Below are 19,273 nucleotides of genomic sequence, written 5' to 3'. Positions count from 1 at the left end.
AGGATATTACATAATTGCCAAGGTAACAGGATTAAAAGAAAAAAAAAAAATAAATCGCCTTAGCTTCACCTATAAAATCATTAAGTTGGACCATACAAATGAGTAGCACACAAATGGATGCAGTCGATTAAATAGGTTGAGATGAATAAAGTTAAAATAAACAGGAAATAAGAATTCAGATTGTAATCAGATACTCTTTGTGAAGCCTAAAAAAAGCAAGATAAAGCAAGAACATCCAAATTAATATGGATGAGTCAAGCAAGGGAAATCGATGTGGCAGAAACGTTTCTTACCCACGCAAACTTACCATTCCCTCCCCTTCTGAAATCCTTGTTTAGCTCCACCAAACCCCACATATACATACGCACCTCTTAACACTAAAGTTTACTCCACAAAGACCTGTCCAACTAAAATATAAAAGATTGTTTTCAATCCTTATAGATCAGAAGTACTCCTTAAAAAAAAAAAAATATTTAGAAGCACATATCTCTCTCAAAACAAAAAGCTACGCAGACCATCTTTTTCTGTTAAAATAACAGCAACAAAATTCCCTATGCAGACAACTCTGAATTTGTCACTGATGGTGGCGCTTTCCTTGGCATATACTTGAGCTGCCAGATTATTCCACCTGCATATTCATTTTACACCAGATTTAACATACTTAGAAAGCACAATAATTAAATATTTATTTTATGACAATTGAAAAACTTAGAAAAAATTGGTTTCCTACAACAACTTCACAAAGTAGCGGAGTTAAAACTTTAATAAGACTCCTCATTAGGTTAATACTACCATATTTCAAAGATATCATGAGAAAAAAAAAAAAATCAGAATCTCACAACCACAGAGCAAAATAATTTCAAATTATGTAAACACTGACTGCAAACACTTAAAAAACAGAATAAACATGAAGCCGGAATTGAAAATGATAAAACCAAAAGCTGGTATCAAAATCTAGCCAATCTGTGCCAGTACGATCCACTTGGCAGAGAAGTCAGATGGGAGCAGGGAAGGAGGGACAACACACATGGGCACAATAGATTGATCATCCTCTGCCCTAGAACATAGTTATTTCGCAGCTTTTAAAAACCACAAACCAGAGCAAAATCAATCAGTCCTCTTTCTGCTTTTGCTAACACCAACAAAACTGTACCAGTAAAGAAGAAATGAAGCTGTTCATAATCAGATTCCTGCAGACTGTACCCCAATCAGCCATCTGTAACTGTCAACTTTGAAAGAAAGAGAAACAGCCCCATGGTGAAGCTTCCTTGTGCTGAAGGGGGAAATACGGAGAAACACACTGCTGCTGGGTTGCACCTTGCACTTTGCACCTGCGAACAGGAAAACTGGGAAGCAACAAGGCTGCTCCCAAACTTCCTATTTCTGTCAAAGGCTTACACTAACCTCACTTGCCAAATAAAGCAGGCACCCGTTCCAGAACAGGACAAGAGTTTAAACTTTTGCCAGAAATTAATAGTACTCCATGATGATCTTCTAAAGAGATTTTAATTGTAATAGTGTTCTCGTACACAAAGGTTACACTAAATGTAAGCATTTAATGCTGGGTAGATCAGATAATTATAAAACAACAGCGTTTCTCAGCATAGCAGAGTGCCATAAGTAAATGTCAGGGGGGACTGTGGAAGTAAGCACTAACTATAAATGAAGAGTAATACAAGAAAATTCAGCATAGAGAAATCTTGAGACACAAGTAAATACCAGCCAGACAAGTCCCTGTGACAAAAAGCCACCAAAAATGTTTAAATCCTACATAACCTTGGAGGAGGGGAAGGGAATCAAATACTTCCACGCAGGACAAGGCTTGCTCAAAGAGGGCAATAATGATGTGGATTACCAAATCTATAAAACACGCAAAACACTAAGCCATAAGGACAGTAATTAAGTTAGCTTTCCATACAGCAGTAAAATATTTCATACGCACCAATATAGTGCCAACCATAGGTTCAATTGCACATAGAGCCAGAAGCAACCAAAACAAAGTACCTCTTTTCTAAGGTAGCATGGGGCAACTGACACTGGAATCGGCCATCTTTGTCAAACAACTTGCCAACATTAAGAAAAACATGTGAGCCAGCTACAGGAGAGAATGGTGGAGAAACAACAGGGAAAAAAGAAAAAATCCAGTTCACTTAGATAAGTAAGCAAAAAATTACATCAGTTAGATTCACAGTTGATGGGAAGTTTTAAACAGTTTGATATTCTTCAACACAGGAATTAAGTGGCAAGTTCAGAAACAAAGGGACTGGGATAGGAGAAAAAAGTCTAGTAGGTAATGCTAGTTGCTCTGGAGTTAGATGCAAAAAACCCCAACTAATTCCAAATCTTTTTCTTATTGAAAAGATCAGCCAGCTATCATGTAAGGTCTCCAGTAAGTAATACCAACCTGTCAACAGATGTGGATCATACAATACTCAATATTCACAGAAAACACATAGACTCCTTATCTTGCCAACTAGCTCTCAACAAAGCTGGGAATCCGTGAATTAATTCCCATTAGGCTTATGAGCAGGACCAGCAAAGTAACTGCTTCTCACAATAAATCGGCCTGATTTGGACAAGAGCAGACTAATACAACTCAACTAACAGTAACATCTGACAAGAGTAAAAAAAAAAAAAAAAAAATCTTAAAAAGTCAATATTCAACAACCTTACTAATAAATGCAAGACAACAAAGCAAACCTGCAGGTAGAAAGGTAGAAGTAAGAGGGATAGGGAAAGAAAGAAAGGAAATGACAAGAAACAAGAAAGAACAAATAATAGTGTTCACCACAGCTGTAGACTAACAGCTAGTTGGCACATAGAACAAAGAAAAAACAGAAAAATAAAATTTAAAGGCCCTAGCATCAATAATGACTTACTGAGCTTTCTTATCCCACAGCATTAAATCAGCACAAAGAAATGGGAAAAGACAAACTGAGTAGCAGCAAGCAATTTTCAAACTAGAGAAACAGCAAGGACTTGCTAAAACATTTATCAAATCTTAATATGCCATGGCAGTATTCATACATGCTGAAAAAGAGTTTGACATTAGTAAAAAGCACTATAGGAGTTCAAGCACAATAGTCTATTTTGGGCAGAGCTTACTTCAAGTCTTAACCATTTAAATTAATACAGATGTGAGAAACTACCCTAGAGTTTCTGCCTGTATACTTCCTTCGTGTGAACCACACACTCTAACATGTCCTGATGAAACTACAGCACATACAAAAAAAAAAAAAATACTGAAGATTAACAGATGTGACAATTTCTACTGAATTGTGAAGAACTTTCCTATTCACTAGCCACGGGACACGTAACTGATAGGCTCTGAGGACTACCAACACATGTCCTTTCATACCATGTTTCAACGTGAGCTTCAGCAGAATGTTGACTTAGAGGCACAACCACTATGAAAACAGTACTATAACCCAAAAACCTAAAGCTCATTTGCAAAGGAGGTAGGAAATGGGGCAATAAATAAGTTCTGCATAAACATACGCAATAAAGACACACTGCAAATTGTTGAGACAGTACTCAGCAGCACTGCGTGACATGTAATATCTATAAATCCCCAATAGCTGCAACAGTCCGTACATCAAAGGACTTTCCCCTGAGAAATTTAAAGGATTTAAACCAACAATAACAGCAATGGGAAACCTGAGGCAAAACACACACCATACAGTAAGAGCTACAGGTTAAGTGCTCAGTTTTCAGCATAAAGGTTCTTCTTTCAAGGGTCTCTTCCAACCTACACAATTCTATGATTCCATAAAAAATATTTTCAAAATTAGAGAGAAAAACGGTATTTTTCTTTTTACCACTTAAGTCACTGCAGTCAAAGATCCAAAAGAGAACGTGTTTATGCCAGTATCAAAATATCACACACTGCTAGGTTCAGACCATGCCCTTGCTTTTTACTGTACCAAAGAAAAAAAAAAGTTTGATCTAGCACTTCTAATAACAATCTTCTTTCATGAGTAATATATCACGACATATCTAACACTAATATATCATCATTTCAAACTATAATGCTGATTTTTTATTTTTTTAAAAGAAAAACTTACTAATACCTAATCCCATTTTACACTAACACAGGTGACATCACGAGAAGGCTGAAGAACAGGGAATTTAGTTTGCCATTCCATCTATGAGTCACTGCCCCTGCTCTCACAGAAATTTTTTCTTAAACTGGGAGGAGGGGGGAAAGGGGAATAAAATGGAAAACTAATTCCCTAACCAAATTATCTGTAAATGCCAGCAGTTAAAAGAAAACCTGTTTGTATCAACAGCACAAAAAAATACTCTCTATTGCCCAACAAGACTAGTTACCTATTCAAACAGAAATTGAATGGAAATTTTCAGTCTAAGAATTATTTCTTAATTATCTCTAAAGGTAAGCCTCTACAAAGCAGACAGAAAAGAATAATACACTTGAATATACTAGAATATACTAACTGGGGTTTTCTTGGTTTTATTAATCTCTCATGAGAAACAGTTTTAGACGAGCATCAGACCAGACTAACGACTTGCCAGACTACTGATCAACTTCTAATATAAAGGAGCACCTTATTTGTTTTTTTTTAAATAATACTTGTAAGAAAGCAGCAGCAATAAAGTAAAAACATAGACCTATCTAACTTTTTCTAAAAATCAAGAAAGTCACCAAAATATGCAAAGACTTGCTTGGGACAAAGGAACAAATGTTACATAAAGAGGAGAATAAGTAAATACCTTTCCCCTCACAACAAATGGAAAAGTAAAAAGTTTCTGTGGCATTTTCTAGCTGTGCTTGTTAAGCAGTGTCCATAATGAAAATATGGGGTATTGAAAATGAAATCTTACTGAAAAACTACTGTTGTTCTTAGTTTCAATTTCTATTTAGCATATATGATGCCGCAAACTGCTAGTGTATCAATTCAGCATCCACAGACCAACCTTTTCTAGTACTTTGCCTCTGCAGATGTAAAATCACTGGGACGTTATTTGTACTTGGCTTTTTATTTTTGTTTCACATGCAGTGCTGACCGATACAAAATTTAACAATGAGTCATTGCTCCTCATTATCACATGAGCAGGACCCAGAGTCACCCTGCCTCAGGACTTAACTGAGAAACATATCTCTGAAAGCCACCCTCCCTGGTGAGAACGACAATCCATACAATCCAACACCAGAATTTAACTAAAGGTTTTACTGTCCTCTAAGGAGCCAATCTTTTAGCTGCAGTATTCGCCCTATGGTGTTCATAAAAGAGAAACAGCTCCCCAGTCTCCCAGCCTCACCACATGTCATCGTCAAGACAAAACTACAGGCACACGAAGGCAGTGGTCTCCAAAGAAGGGTGCAGACAGCCAGGAGGTCCACAAGACAACCCATGGGGGTATCCGAAGAAAATACTGGAACTTCTATTTAGATTTATTTTTAATCTAAAAAAACCCACAAGAAACCAACCAAACAAAACGACAGCCACAACAAACCAAGAACCCAGGGGAAAAAAAGAAACAACAAACAAACCGCCAAACAAAACCACAACAAATCAAACCACAAATTCAACTTTACAAACATTTAATATACGGATTGATACTGGCAATCTCACTTGGTCCATATGTCTGAGGGCACTGTGTCACATATGGTAGGTGAGGTGTCCTGGGGGAAGTATGCACTCCACAACATGGAGGGGTGACAGCAGTGCAATCTCTCCTTCATTTCCTTTCTGTGCACTGCGACATACTGCAGTTTGCCTCTGTCCGGTTAGATGGATTTATGGATTATACTACTTATTTTTAACCAAACTAACCCTCACAAAATGGAGAAGTAGTTTTAAAAAATTCCTGCAAAGAAATGGTGGACTGAAGGTAACACTAATACTGTAAGCACAAGCGAACACCACGAAAATGGCAGAGCTGATACCTGTACAAGCGCTTCATCAGCCACATTGCAAGGTAAAAACCAATTACAATCTATTTGCATCTGACAAGAAACTGGACCAAAATAATCAGAATTATCAAGACTATTTGATATATGTAATTACATCCACTATTGTTAACAATTAACCTCGCCCTAAGTGTATACTGTGCCTTGAGATATTAGCTAACAAAAGTATGAAGCCATCACAATCAGCAAGACATTTGAAAACTAACCATTCAGAACACAAAGACAAACCTCTGTTTTTTCCAGCAATGTTTCAAGTTATGCGATACTCAATCCTGTACTTTATAAGATTTCACTAAATTTAACAATAAATGTTTAGAATCCTCTTTTGAGGCTCCCCAAGAGCAAGGGACAAAAATGCCACATGCTATTGAAGAATTTACTTCTTGCTGCTGTAAAAATGGCTAAAATAACACATGGTAAACAATATTGACAAACTAAAGTGCATTTCTTAGTCAGCAAACACTGTTGAAAGATGCATAGAAAACACTGGTGAAGATTTGAAGAAACAAATATTAGAACAAATCATGCACTGTAGAAGGTTTGCTCTATGGTTGGATGAAAGTACAGGTGCTTCTAACATGTCCCAATTTACAGTATTTGCTAGATTCTGTTTCAGTGATGAAACACACAAAGAACTACTTTTTTTTGTGAGCCATTAAAGGAAAGATGTACTGGAGAAGACACATTCTTAACACCAAATGATGTCTTCAATTGAAAAATAAAAGAAAAAGAAAAGTTTTATGGAAAAAATGTGCAACTAACCACTGACGGAGTGGCTGCTTTGACTGGAATAGAAACCAGATTCTAGTAAGGGTGATAGAGATAGCACCATACATGAAATTCATCCACTGCATAAATCACAGGGAAGCTATTGCAGCAAAGAATCTGCAGCCAGAAGTGTACAAAGTGTGAAAGGATGTCATTGATGTGGTTAATTTTATGAAAAAAGAAGTCTGTTAAATAATAAAATTTTTACAATATTGTGTAACAAGATGGCGTGACCATAAAAATATTTTGTACCAAGTGAGGTTCACTGCTTAAAAGCACTGTTGACCTTGAAGATTAGGTTTTGATGTGGTCTGGGGGTTTTGTTTGTTTTAAAAAAAAAAAAAAACAACAAAACAAAACACCCCCACCACCACCACACAAATGTCCCAAAGTTGCTAACCTTTTCTGTGAAAACAAGTGGTCACCAGTAGTATGCTACATAGCACATGTTTTTGAAAATATAAACGCTTATTGTACTCCTTCCAGGTGAAGGTGATATTTTAACAATGAGAAAGCAACTGCTTTTCAAAAGAAATTCATGCTACGGAGAGAGCATTTTGGAAACAGATGTTTGGAAAGATTTCCATCATGATGTGATTTTATTGCCAAAACCAATGTTTGTCATCTATAAAAGCTACCATATCTGTACACTTAGAAAGTTGGAGACAGAAATTTCTAACCTGTTTAAAAATCTTCCAAAAAGTTTCAGTGAGTTTCAAACCCATTTGTTAAAAACATAAAACTGCAACCCCTTCTGATTAATTTGCAAGAACTGATTACCACTAGGGCAGATGGAAATCTACTAGTCAAATTTTAAGAAAAATCTTTGCACAATTAGTTGATGGGATTGAAAAAATTAGTATCTTGATAAGTAAGCACAGTTAACGATGCATTTCTTCCATTTGAATCCACGTATCTTCGTGAGGTATCTTTTTCAGCTATACCTGCCATTAAAACTAAGTACCAAAATAAACTGAACTTAGAACCACACCTTCAAACCACCATATCAAAGTGTTAAACCAAGATTTTAACAAATAAGAATATTCATAACAATTTTTTTAGTAAGCCCAAGAAGGGGTTTTGCCATTAACAAAGTATTTTCAAATATTATTTAATCTTTATCTCATCCTTTTAAAATTTCTATTTCTTGGGAATGATTTAAAATGTATCTATTAGTACAGCAGTACATATAGATAATTTATAAATGAACTACACATACACTGGAAGTGCATACTCAAATCATTTTTAGCAACAAGAGCTTGTGCAAACAAGAAATTTGTAGACCACTGCACCAAGGGATGAAAAAAACCAATGTAATGGAGAGAAGTATTCCTTTCTCCCTAACCCAGGCACATTAAGCAAGCCTTGGCTATTAAAAATGAACATAAATCTGTAATCCCTTTCACAGGATTACCTATGACCCTCTTCCACATGAGCAGTAATTCAGATTATATCCTAGTATGCTGGATGCTAACCCCAAGAGTAAAGTAGAATTATTTAAGAAAAGGTACACACGTTTATACATGCATGCATTCAAGAAGAAAATCTACATCTGTCATCTTGTCACAGCTGAGGGGGAACTCTCTCAGCAGTCCTGAGGAGAAGGACTAGGGGGTGTTGGTGGATGAGAAGCTCGGCATGAGCCAGCAATGTGTGCTCGCAGCCCAGAAAGCCAGCTGGATCCTGGGCTGCATCAGAAGTGTGGCCAGCAGGTTGAGGGAGGTGATTCTGCCCCTCTACTCCACCCTGGTGAGACCCCACCTGGAGTATTGCGTCCAGCTCTGAGGCCCACAACATAAGAAAGTCAAGGACCTGTTGGAGCGAGTCCAGAGGAGGGCTACAAAGATGATCCCAGGGCTGGAGTACCTCTCCTATGGGGACAGGCTGAGAGAGTTGGGGTTGTTCAGCCTGGAGAATGGAAGGCTCTGGGAAGACCTCATAGCAGCTTTCCAGGACTTACAGGGGGTCTACAGGAAAGATGGGGAGGGACTTTTTGCCAAGGGCATGTAGTGACAGGATGAGAGGTAATGGCTTCACACTAGAAGAGAGTACATTTAGGTTAGATATCAGGAAGAAATTTTTCACTGTGAGGGTGGTGAGACGCTGGAACAGGTTGCCCAGAGAAGTTGTGGAGGCCCCATCCCTGGAGTTGTTTAAGGCCAGGCTGCATGTGCTTTGAGCAATCTTGGTCCAGTGTGAGGTGTCCCTGCCCATGACAGATGATCTTTAAGGTCTCTTCCAACCTAAACCATTCTATGATTCCATAACTCAGGAACAAGGAACTTAAAGTTTTCCCTTCAACTGCTCCTACCTTTACACTGAATTTCAGCAATTTTCACGTAATTGGAACAATGGTACAAGCGGTAGTATGAGCTACCACACTTTGAAAACACTTTCAGTCCTCACCAATACATTCACCTGTTGGTGAGAGTTCTACAAGAATAACTTCTTCTAACATTGTTATTGCTGCCCTCTCCAATCCCCCCATATGGTGTCAGCACCATCCATAGAGGGAGCAGATTCAGCTTTTTAAAACAGCCTCGGTTTTCATATACATGCTAAAGGGTGGATGAAGCGCAACAAACAAGAAGGAGTGAACAGGCAATATTTCTTAAGGTTGCTGTCATGAAACATAAGTATAAAAGGGCAAATCAATACAGAATTTAGGAAAAAAAAAACAATCTAAATAGACTTGAAATGAAAAAGGCTTTTTTTTGTAGTTTTCAATTTTAGTACACGGACATTCCACACTGCTTCATGACATATTACAAGCCATTTTTCCTAATGTTTAATCTGCTACATGATGCAATACCTTCTCCCCTTGCCGTGGAGCATGGCATTGCTGACATGACGAAGAAAAACGGTAACAGCATACGGAACTCCTATTACATTGCAGTGTCTACCAGCATCACTGGAAATTTTGACTGCTTGTTTACCAGTTTTTAAAATATAATTGTCTGAGTTCTCAAAGTTCATAGGAAAAGACATACAGGATACAGAAGTTTCATACAAATTTCTAGTAACTTAGATGACATTTGCTTAAGCTGCTAAAATGGGTACCTTAACAGCCAGATGTAACAAACAATCCTCATCAGCTTGAGAGAGGTCTACAAGCTTTTCAGGCCTGAATACAAGTAATCTCTTATTTTAACAACTTGTATCAGCAGAATTCCAGAAATTGTTTAATTTTCCTTGAAGTGGAAAAGGAAAGGAGATACAATTTAAGAAGAAAACATCTATATTTTCTAAAAATATTCAATGGAAGCTATCATTGCAAACCAAATGATAAGTGCATTTCACATTTCTCAAATGATAAGAGTATTTCACACTAGACTAAAATTTGACTTTTTAAATAGTTGCTGCATTGAAGACAAAAAAAAACAACCCTGTCTGATAGCAAGACATTACTTGCATTAAAGAAACACAACTGAAGTTCTGTAATAAAGATGTTAAAAGAAATTCAAGAGATAATAGCTCTGAGGTAGTCAACACCCGTGGTCACTGTCTGTTCAATCTTTGCCTAAGGTTCTTTAATTTTCCCTGCATTTTTTGAGGCATAGTTTATAAGCAATCCCTCTCTAGCTAAAAAGCTCGAAGTATTATCTGATGTAGTCTAGCTACGGTCCATAACTTGACTAACTTTTCTTGCAATGCGTAATGCCCTTTAGTGCAAAGTAGCACCACTGACCTCCACAAAATTAATTACCTGAACTGGCACTACTAATTTGTGAGATCCTGGTATCCCATCTCTAGGGGAGGATGCAAGGAACTTTAAATATTTCCTCAAACAAGGACTGGAATACTGTCACTACTACCTGTCACCTGCTATCTAATGCTGTTACATAAACACTATGTCAGGAACAGCAGTTCTGGTCACCTGCTCTTCAGAGTCCCCCTTACAGAAAAGGAGAGGCAAAATGCATTATTTCTTGCCACATTCTCTTCCCATACAGGCCAGTGTCATTGCTTTTGCTTAAGATGTTTTTATTGGTAACAGTTCAGCAAAAGCCAAAAGCTGACACCACACCCACCACGCTGTTGACCCTTGAGTTAGAAAGACAGTTCGGATACAGCTTAACCAGCTGTTTGCCTGTGCATCTGTATCCTTTTTTTCTCTTTCTTCCAAAAAAGCCTAATTTAAACTGCAAAGTAAGAGCAAATTGCTGCTATTTTCAGGGAGCTAGCATGAATTAGGACCTTCTTGGCTTTCCCTCACTCTTTTCGCACATAGTCAAGACAGCCTCTCTGCAGGACACCCCAGGGCTGGAACCTAACTTCTTCATTCAACTCTTCTGGCAGAAAAGTCATACATACCTTAAACTTAATCAGAGAAACAGTCAGCATACGAGATTTTATTCTCGGTTAACTATTCACCTGTGTTTGTCAAATTTACCCTATTCCCCTGTGTCACATTATGTCTTTCCTTTGCTCTGTTCTTCTACTGCTGACCTCTTCTAACCAACTCTATTTTGTGGTCTAACTTACTTTTTTTCCTACATTCTTTACTGATCAATGGACCAAAAATGCCAACAGAAATTATAAACATTTTCAAGACTAGAATAGGAAATGCAGATGGAAAGAACAGGGCAAAGCAAGTTAAGCTACGGAATAGAGGTGTTGTTAATATAATGTATATGGAAATACAGTATTTGCTAACATTACTTGTTGAAGACTGTTCATGCTCTTTTAGGCACTTAACTCCATCACTCAAAATGGAATTCCTGCGTTTGTAAGTCCCTCTTCTAAGAACGTGTCACATAGGCCTTCTTCTCTCCTCCATATATTACTTATTAAAAAAAAAAAACAGTAAAATGAAGAGAGCATTATGCATTTAGAGGTGTTCCCGAATAAGAAACCTTACATTACATCCACTGTACTTGGTCCAACTGAAAAAAAAAAAAAAAGCCACCCCAAAACAACCAAAAAACCCCAAACTAAACAGAGACAGCAATACACAAGATGGTACAAAACAGTGGTGCATCATAAGGCTATGGAAATACAAACAAACATGCTGGATAATGCAATGATGATGATCTATTAGTTCTGTTGGAGTAAGACTATTTCTCTACCATGCAAACAAACCATAGCAATGATGACAAAGTTAGCAATCAATAACAACTTGCAGGAGCAGGCATGCAACAGTACATAATAAAAATGAGCAGCATGTTCTCAGGATGGGATTTCTACATGAAAAAGAATGGTTTTATGGATGTTGACCAACTGAAGTGTGAAGCCTATAAAGAGCATCTTCCAGGATATATAGTCAAGAAGCCTCTCTCACCCCTAACCCTCAAGTCAAAGTAGTTGCATTTGTACAGCAGGAAAAGTCAAATCTGATTTAGTGTGGAAGTTTTGCAAGAAAAGCAACACAGTTTAATGAAAGTACCAAAGGGATAATATTTCACATTTGTTTTTACCTGCTTTTTTTTTTTTTTCCAACTCCCCCAGCATATACCTATACAATTGGAGAATGCTTTGAGAAGATGACAGATCACTGAAACATTAAAGGCAAGTATCCTGTCACAGAGTCATTAATTCTTTCCAATATTCTCAAGTTTACCTTCACTAGCTTACCCCTTGAATAAGGTGGCCCTGACAGGATCACACGTTGAGGAACAGTCTGCCAACTTACATGAGGCACTAGGAAAGGAAACACTTAGATGGAAAGCTATACAAGTCATACTGTAAAAGAACTGATTGAGCATTTAGACTCCTGTGTAAGGTACAGGTTAATAAAGTATTTGCTCTTGGATCCATTATCACCACTGATTTCAAGTGCATTCATTAGGTTAAGCTACCTTAAGAATCTTCTGTTTTAAGAACAGCAGGAACTAGAATACCAATTTGAGCAAAATAAAGTTCAACACACTAAAAGAAAAGTTTACTTTCTGCAGGGCCTTTGAAAAGCATTTGAGATGACAGTGGACTCTTTGCTTTTGGGGTTTTTATTTTTGTTTGTTTTTAGAAGAAACCAGAAGTTGAAGGAAGGCAAGCATTTCAATATGAAGAGCCTGTTCAAATTTGTAGAAGTAACAAACACTAAACCCCAAACTCTTAAAATTGCAAATTCACCAGTAAGTTTCTTTAGGCAAATGCTATCCAAGTTTTTTTTTAGTTTTATTTTTAAAGAAATCTTAACTATTTAACTTGATTTAGATGCAGAAGGAAGACTTATCATATTTATCACCACCAGTAAAAAGTAGAGGGAAGAAAGAGTATAAAGGTCAGGCTACCAATTGTTATTTCCTGTCGTCAGCTACTACAAAGAATGAACTCAATTGAGTTTTCCTGATATGGGCTAACAACTCAGAAATGCATTATATTTCCAGTCCCGCAGACTATTATCTCCTGCCACTACTATAAACTTTCCCCAAAGCAAAGGTTTCGAAACTACACTGATTATCTACCAACTTTCATGACCCTATGAACCTCATTGCAAGTCTTTATTTGAGAGCCACAAGCCACACATATTAGGAGTGCAAAGGAGTTCCAGAAATTCTTCACAGGCAGGAGGTATCAGTGACTCCCCAAGGGTTTACTACTTTGTTGTAGAGTGTGACTATCCTTCAACATGCAGCTGGTTCCAGGGGCAACACAATGATGTCTTTACCAGAAGCTCCTTGCAGATCATCAGCAAAAAAGTATTAAATGGAATTTCATAAAAAAACCCAAACAAAACAACAACCCAAAAATACCACTGGAGAGGCCACATCTGCATAGGTCTGCTGTATACACTGCCTGTCTCACAAAACTTCGCTGCCTTGAGGAATGTAAAAAGCTCACATCAACTAAAATTTTGAAACTCTCAGAATGATGGAATTGAATCTAAAATAGGCGGAACAGGTATTTGCCAGCCAGTTAGGTTAGACAAAGACTGGGACTCTGGTAAACTCAGCAGGAGTCCCAAAGCCAAACTAGATATGATGTGCACAATTAAAGCATGAATTTGTAATTTCTTCTTTTAGTTGGAAAGGTTTCTAGACAAAAAACACTTGGGTTTTGATGCATTTTCTATCGGAACTCCTCCAAAAAGAGTGAAAAGATGCTTTTAACTTGGATGGGGACACCTTGTCATGCTTTAGTATGCGTAATTCTGTAAGAGATCATTCCTGATAAAATAGCAACTTACTAACCAAAGAGATGACTACTGTTAACAGCAGTGAAGAGCTTGCTTTATCCACCAGCCACTCATAGTAAGTTCTACCAACAGTTTCCTTTACCATTCAGGTGCTTTTGTTGATCTGAGAATTTCTGTGTATTAACATGTAAGTATGTATCTACACATGTATATGCTCTCTCTTGCTATACACACATTTATATTAATATTACCTATTAAACATGCCAGCTCGTGGGAATAATTCTGCAAATATACTTGGGGAATCTCTGTTTTAACTCCCACATAGATTTTTTGAAAGCGAAAACCTAAAGTCATGGCTTTCAATTAATCTTTTTTACCTCTCACAAAAGGTATGAATTTATATAGTAAATTGAAGCCTACTGACAAAGTCTTTAATCTTTACTTAACTGTCTTTTGCGGTCCATAGACTACTGAATCCACAAAGCAAATTAAACCCACTGAAATTACTATCACCTATTAATATCAGCTTTCAAGCATGTAAAGAATGGTACAAGCCTTTGGTCTGAGCAGCTTCTTTCTGCTTACTGCAAAAATGGGAGTACAATACATTCCAGCCAGCTACTTTCCAGATAAGCTGCACTGAGCACATCCCTTTTTACCTACAGAGGAGGAAGGTTTGCTCAAGTCCTCTATACCTTGTTCTGCAGGAAACATAGAAAGAGCAAAGAGATGGGAAATCAGATTGTTATTCAATTAGCACCAATGTTTCACTTCTGCAGTCCCTGTTCTACCTGGAGCTTGTCTTGCAGTTCAAGTATAACTGCCCCTCCTTGCTGATTAAGCTTTCTTATTACTACCTAACAAGAATGTATTTACTCAGATTCAAGTTTGCAACAGAATGCTTTCAAGAACACTACACAAAGATGCTCTGCATGACTTAGGAGTCAGCTTCTCAGAGTACTGCTCTAGAGTTCGTGCCTACAGTTGCATTCTGTCCAGATGAACAATATCCATGATGTTTACCTTGAGCTACTTAAAAATATTCCAGAGTAGTGATTTCAAGTAAACAAGAAGCTGGAGAGTAGACTCCACTGTAATTATTACACAGTAATCAGAACATCAAGGAACAAGATTAGGTAACAGTGTTTATGCTAGTCTACAATTTCTACCATGCTTGGTTCTAGTACTGATTTATAGCTTCAGACATCGCTGAAACAGGCAAGGAAAGTCCAAACACTGCAGACAGTTATTCAACCGTGAAAATACAAGAGATGCACTTTTCCACCGGTAGTACAACAGAACTTCAGGCTCAACACCTGCAGCAAGGGAAAGTTTTCTGCTTATCTACCAGACAGATGAACAGATGCAATGCTGGAAAGTAGTGCAGCAGCATGGGAAATTGGCCACTCCTTTCACACACTTCAGAAATAATTCACCTTCACAGCCAGTCACAGCAATTAAAGGACAGCTAAAATTCCTTACCACAATGCTGACCAGTGCATAAAATTGAAGGTTTATGATCAGCCCTTCTCCAGCCCTCCAACTGCTGAGAACACTACAGGCTTTCCACAACTTCTCCAAGTCATGGTGTTTCCATAAAACAAGACAATGCAGTATCCACGAGGCCTGGGTATTTTCATAAATTCAGGCCTGATCCACTGCTTCTCTTACTTTCTAAAGTAATGACAGCTGCTCCCCTACATAGAATGGTTAGAGTTGGAAGGGACCTTAAAGATCATCTAGTTCCAACCCCCCTGCCACGGACAGGGACACCTCCTACTAGGCCAGGTTGCTCAAAGCCACATGAAGCCTGGCCTTAAACAACTCCAGGGATGGGGCCTCCACAACTTCTCTGGGCAACCTGTTCCAGCGTCTCACCACCCTCACAGTGAAAAATTTCTTCCTGATATCTAACCTAAATGTACTCTCTTCTAGTGTGAAGCCATTACCTCTCATCCTGTCACTACATGCCCTTGGCAAAAAGTCCCTCCCCATCTTTCCTGTAGACCCCCTGTAAGTCCTGGAAAGCTGCTATGAGGTCTTCCCAGAGCCTTCCATTCTCCAGGCTGAACAACCCCAACTCTCTCAGCCTGTCCCCATAGGAGAGGTGCTCCAGCCCTGGGATCATCTTTGTAGCCCTCCTCTGGACTCGCTCCAACAGGTCCTTGACTTTCTTATGTTGTGGGCCTCAGAGCTGGACGCAATACTCTAGGTGGGGTCTCACCAGGGTGGAGCAGAGGGGCAGAATCACTTCCCTCAACCTGCTGGCCACACTTCTGATGCAGCCCAGGATCCAGCTGGCTTACTGGGCTGTGAGCACACATTGCTAGCTCATGCTGAGCTTCTCATCCAATACCCCCAAGTCCCTCTCCCCAGGGCTGCTCTCAATCCATTCTCTGCCCAGCCTGTATTTGGGTTTGGGATTGCCCCGATCCATGCACAGGACCTTGCACTTGGGCTTGTTGAACTTCATGAGACTCGTGCAGGCCCACCTCTCAAGCCTGTATTTAATTATTATCAAGACTGTCACTCCAGAAAGACAGTCATGGAAGCTTACACCAGACATCAAATGCAAGTGAATGGCTTTACAGCACTTGTAAAGCAATACAAATTTTCAAAGGTTCCTTGTATTTATCACCGATGCTGCTGTTCAGATTATCACTGTATTCACCTTCACCTCTTCTTCTTTTCTACCAATTCTTAAGAGTCTGATCTTTGCAATTTACTCCCAGCTGCAATTCTTAATTGCTTTCTTCACTTCTTCCACTTCCCTCCCTAGGATTCAGAATGGAACGAAGAGGACCACTAGAAGTTTAGTATACATATTTTGTTACTGATCTCTGCTTTTGTTCTGTAGAATTCACATTTCCAGATTTGAAGTCTAAATTCAGGAACACTTCCCAAGTTACAGTTAGCTATTTGTCTGTAGTTGCAGCTTGCTAAGGCAACTCCCCTCTCAGTAAACGCCATCTAGAGTTCTGGGAACTTACAAAGAAGGAAAAAAAATTATGAAAAAAGACTAAACAACAGAGGCAAGTCATATAAAGATATTCTGTAAGTCCCACAATCCTTTTGCAATAATTATTTTAATAATGGAACTAAGCTAAACAGAAGAGGGTTCCATAATTTAAAATGGAAAAGTTTCACCTTTCATTTACAGTTTCCTGATAATATATGGCAAACATATGACCTGCCTGCAATTTATGTGAATTAGGCTATGGGGGTAATGACTGATGCAAACCTAGGAAAAAAAGCTTCAGCATTTTAAAACTTTTTAAAACTTTATGATGGGCTCAGCAGGACATTTAAGATGAAGAACAAGGCTTCACTTCACAGGCAAGTATCAAGTTTTGAGTATTATGCAACATCCTGATACTTACTTTTAATGAAGTTGCTGGGAACTTTAAGATTTTGAGCTGGTTTAACCTTATGAATTGCTACAACTTTTAAATAACTTTGATATACTGGTATTTATGAGCAATTACAGTTCGATACAAAGTTGTTTTCCCCACATACCTTTAGCAAGGTGGCTTGTTTCAAGTAGTAAGAAAATTCACACTCAAAATAATCGGATTTGTCCCTCATAAATTCATGTTTGTTAGAGGTCTTGTAGTTCAGAAGACCAGCCTTGCTTACGCTATTTTATTTGTTCAACTTTCTCTTCTCACCTGACAAGGATCTTTTTAAAAAAAAAAAAAAAAAAGTATCCAGGAATATTTTTGCCCCTTACTACAAGAAACCCCAAATTTGTTTGCTAACTGGAACAGTATTAACTTTATTGGAAGCAGAAATCTTCAAAAATGATTTTGTATTAGAGCTTACAAATTATTCACAAGATTGCAAATTTACTGTCTTTCTAAGACATTCCTTTATACAAGAGGAAGCTTGACATAAAAATACACAAAGTTATTAAAAGTTTCTTTAGTTCTACTGTTCATAGATTTCTTTGTAATTTGCACTTAAAGTTGTTTAAACACTTCTCTCTTCCCCTTCTTTTCACTGCATCACACACTGTGTTACATGCAAGCTTAATGGCCAGCATGTGCTGACTGATCAGCTGTCAATTACATTCTTCTTGCATTTCTTCACTTGATGCAATAATTTTGATCTCTCTCTACCCAACTGGAAGTTTCCATAATGTCCATAGAACACAGTTTTCTTTATTACCCCGACTGACAAAATCAGCTAACTAGTTCAACAGGCTGTGATCAGAAAGAGGGGCAGAAAGACAGACAGGTAGACTAACAGTCAGAACCACTTTTTATTTGCAAGTTTGCTTTGACTTCTTAAACCTCCAGCATTCATCATATTTCCAGTTCTAGAAATCTAAACTTTCTAGCGCAAAAGGGACTTTTTGAACTTGGCACTATTCTAGAAAGAGAACTTAATTCCACTCCTACAAACTGGCTGTCATCCTGCATGGATGCAGGGAAGTTCTAATCTGCCCCTTCCAAACATGCAAACACTCCGCACGTGCTAGAAGACTAATGTTCAACATTAGAGGACTGATTTTTCTTTTTTTTTTTTTTTTTTAATTAAAAAAACAGCTGGAAAACTGTACTTTCACTTCAGAAAACACATACGAAGTTAACACTTTCAGTTATACTGCTCTGACAGCTCTAAAGTAGGAAGAAACATGAAGCACTCTATCAGAAACTAAAACAAACAGCTCACTGCTCCACCATAGTTAGGGTTTTATACAACACATATTACGCATGCGTGCCTTGCACTTTATAGACACTAGCTTTATTTTAACATTCTAACCCAGTGTTTTAATTTCTGATGCTTCAGACATTTACTTTTTTTTCCTCAAAAGAGTAATACCACTCTGCTGGATGCTGACGGGGTTTTAATACTATTAAAGCTTTATTATGTAAGGTTTATACAAGATCATTACAGTTCTTAACTGAAGCAATGTGAATGTAACAAGCAGATTAAGCACCTGTAAGAAAGCACATCCAGCCCTCCTAACTATGGCCTGCTTGCTGACTAGGAAACTTTGGCACCGACTTCAAATATGAACCAGTTGTAGTAAACAAAATATAGAATACCTATGCAAGAATAACTGAAATGAGCAAGTACTCACCTTGACTCTCCACTGCTGTTTCTTATGCTTTCCTCATCACTGTGCCCATTCATTGTAAATATCAAGAAGTTTAAAAGATAAATAAAAGTCCACTCAGGTTACAAGGTGGATATCAAGAATCCACTTCTTGGTACTCTGTGTTTTCCAGGTGATGTGTGTGCTCTAGTATTCTCTGCAGATATTCAAGATTTTTCCCTAAAATAATAAAGGAAATCATTTGACACAATTTGAAAGTATTTTTGCAACTAAAAAGATACCAAAAATAACATGTTCTTTCACTAACACTGAAAGGGGGCATCATGTTTGATGTCATGTTTTAACTGAAAAATAGCTTTTTGTGTGTTACCTGTTCGTATATTATCACTTTATCATAATTTCCTTGACTGAAAAAAAAATTAACACCTTTCTT

General features: G+C 37.9%; 1 protein-coding gene across 1 annotated transcript in view; it reads right to left on the bottom strand.

Annotated features, from left to right (window-relative positions):
* Window positions 1–19,055, bottom strand: part of CHD1 (chromodomain helicase DNA binding protein 1) — a 56,000-nt gene extending 36,945 nt beyond the window's left edge. Inside the window, exon 1 of the mRNA XM_082498118.1 lies at window positions 18,865–19,055. Coding sequence (XP_082354244.1) covers window positions 18,865–18,917 — 53 coding nt within the window. The 5' untranslated portion in view covers window positions 18,918–19,055. The remainder of the gene's footprint in view (window positions 1–18,864) is intronic.
* Between the last annotated feature and the right edge of the window lie 218 nt (window positions 19,056–19,273).

Source organism: Vanellus vanellus (assembly GCF_965231255.1).
Source record: "Vanellus vanellus genome assembly, chromosome: Z".
Classification (NCBI taxonomy): Eukaryota; Metazoa; Chordata; class Aves; order Charadriiformes; family Charadriidae; genus Vanellus; species Vanellus vanellus.
The sequence above is the reverse complement of the archived record's forward strand: the minus strand, read 5'-3'. Positions and strand labels throughout refer to the sequence as shown.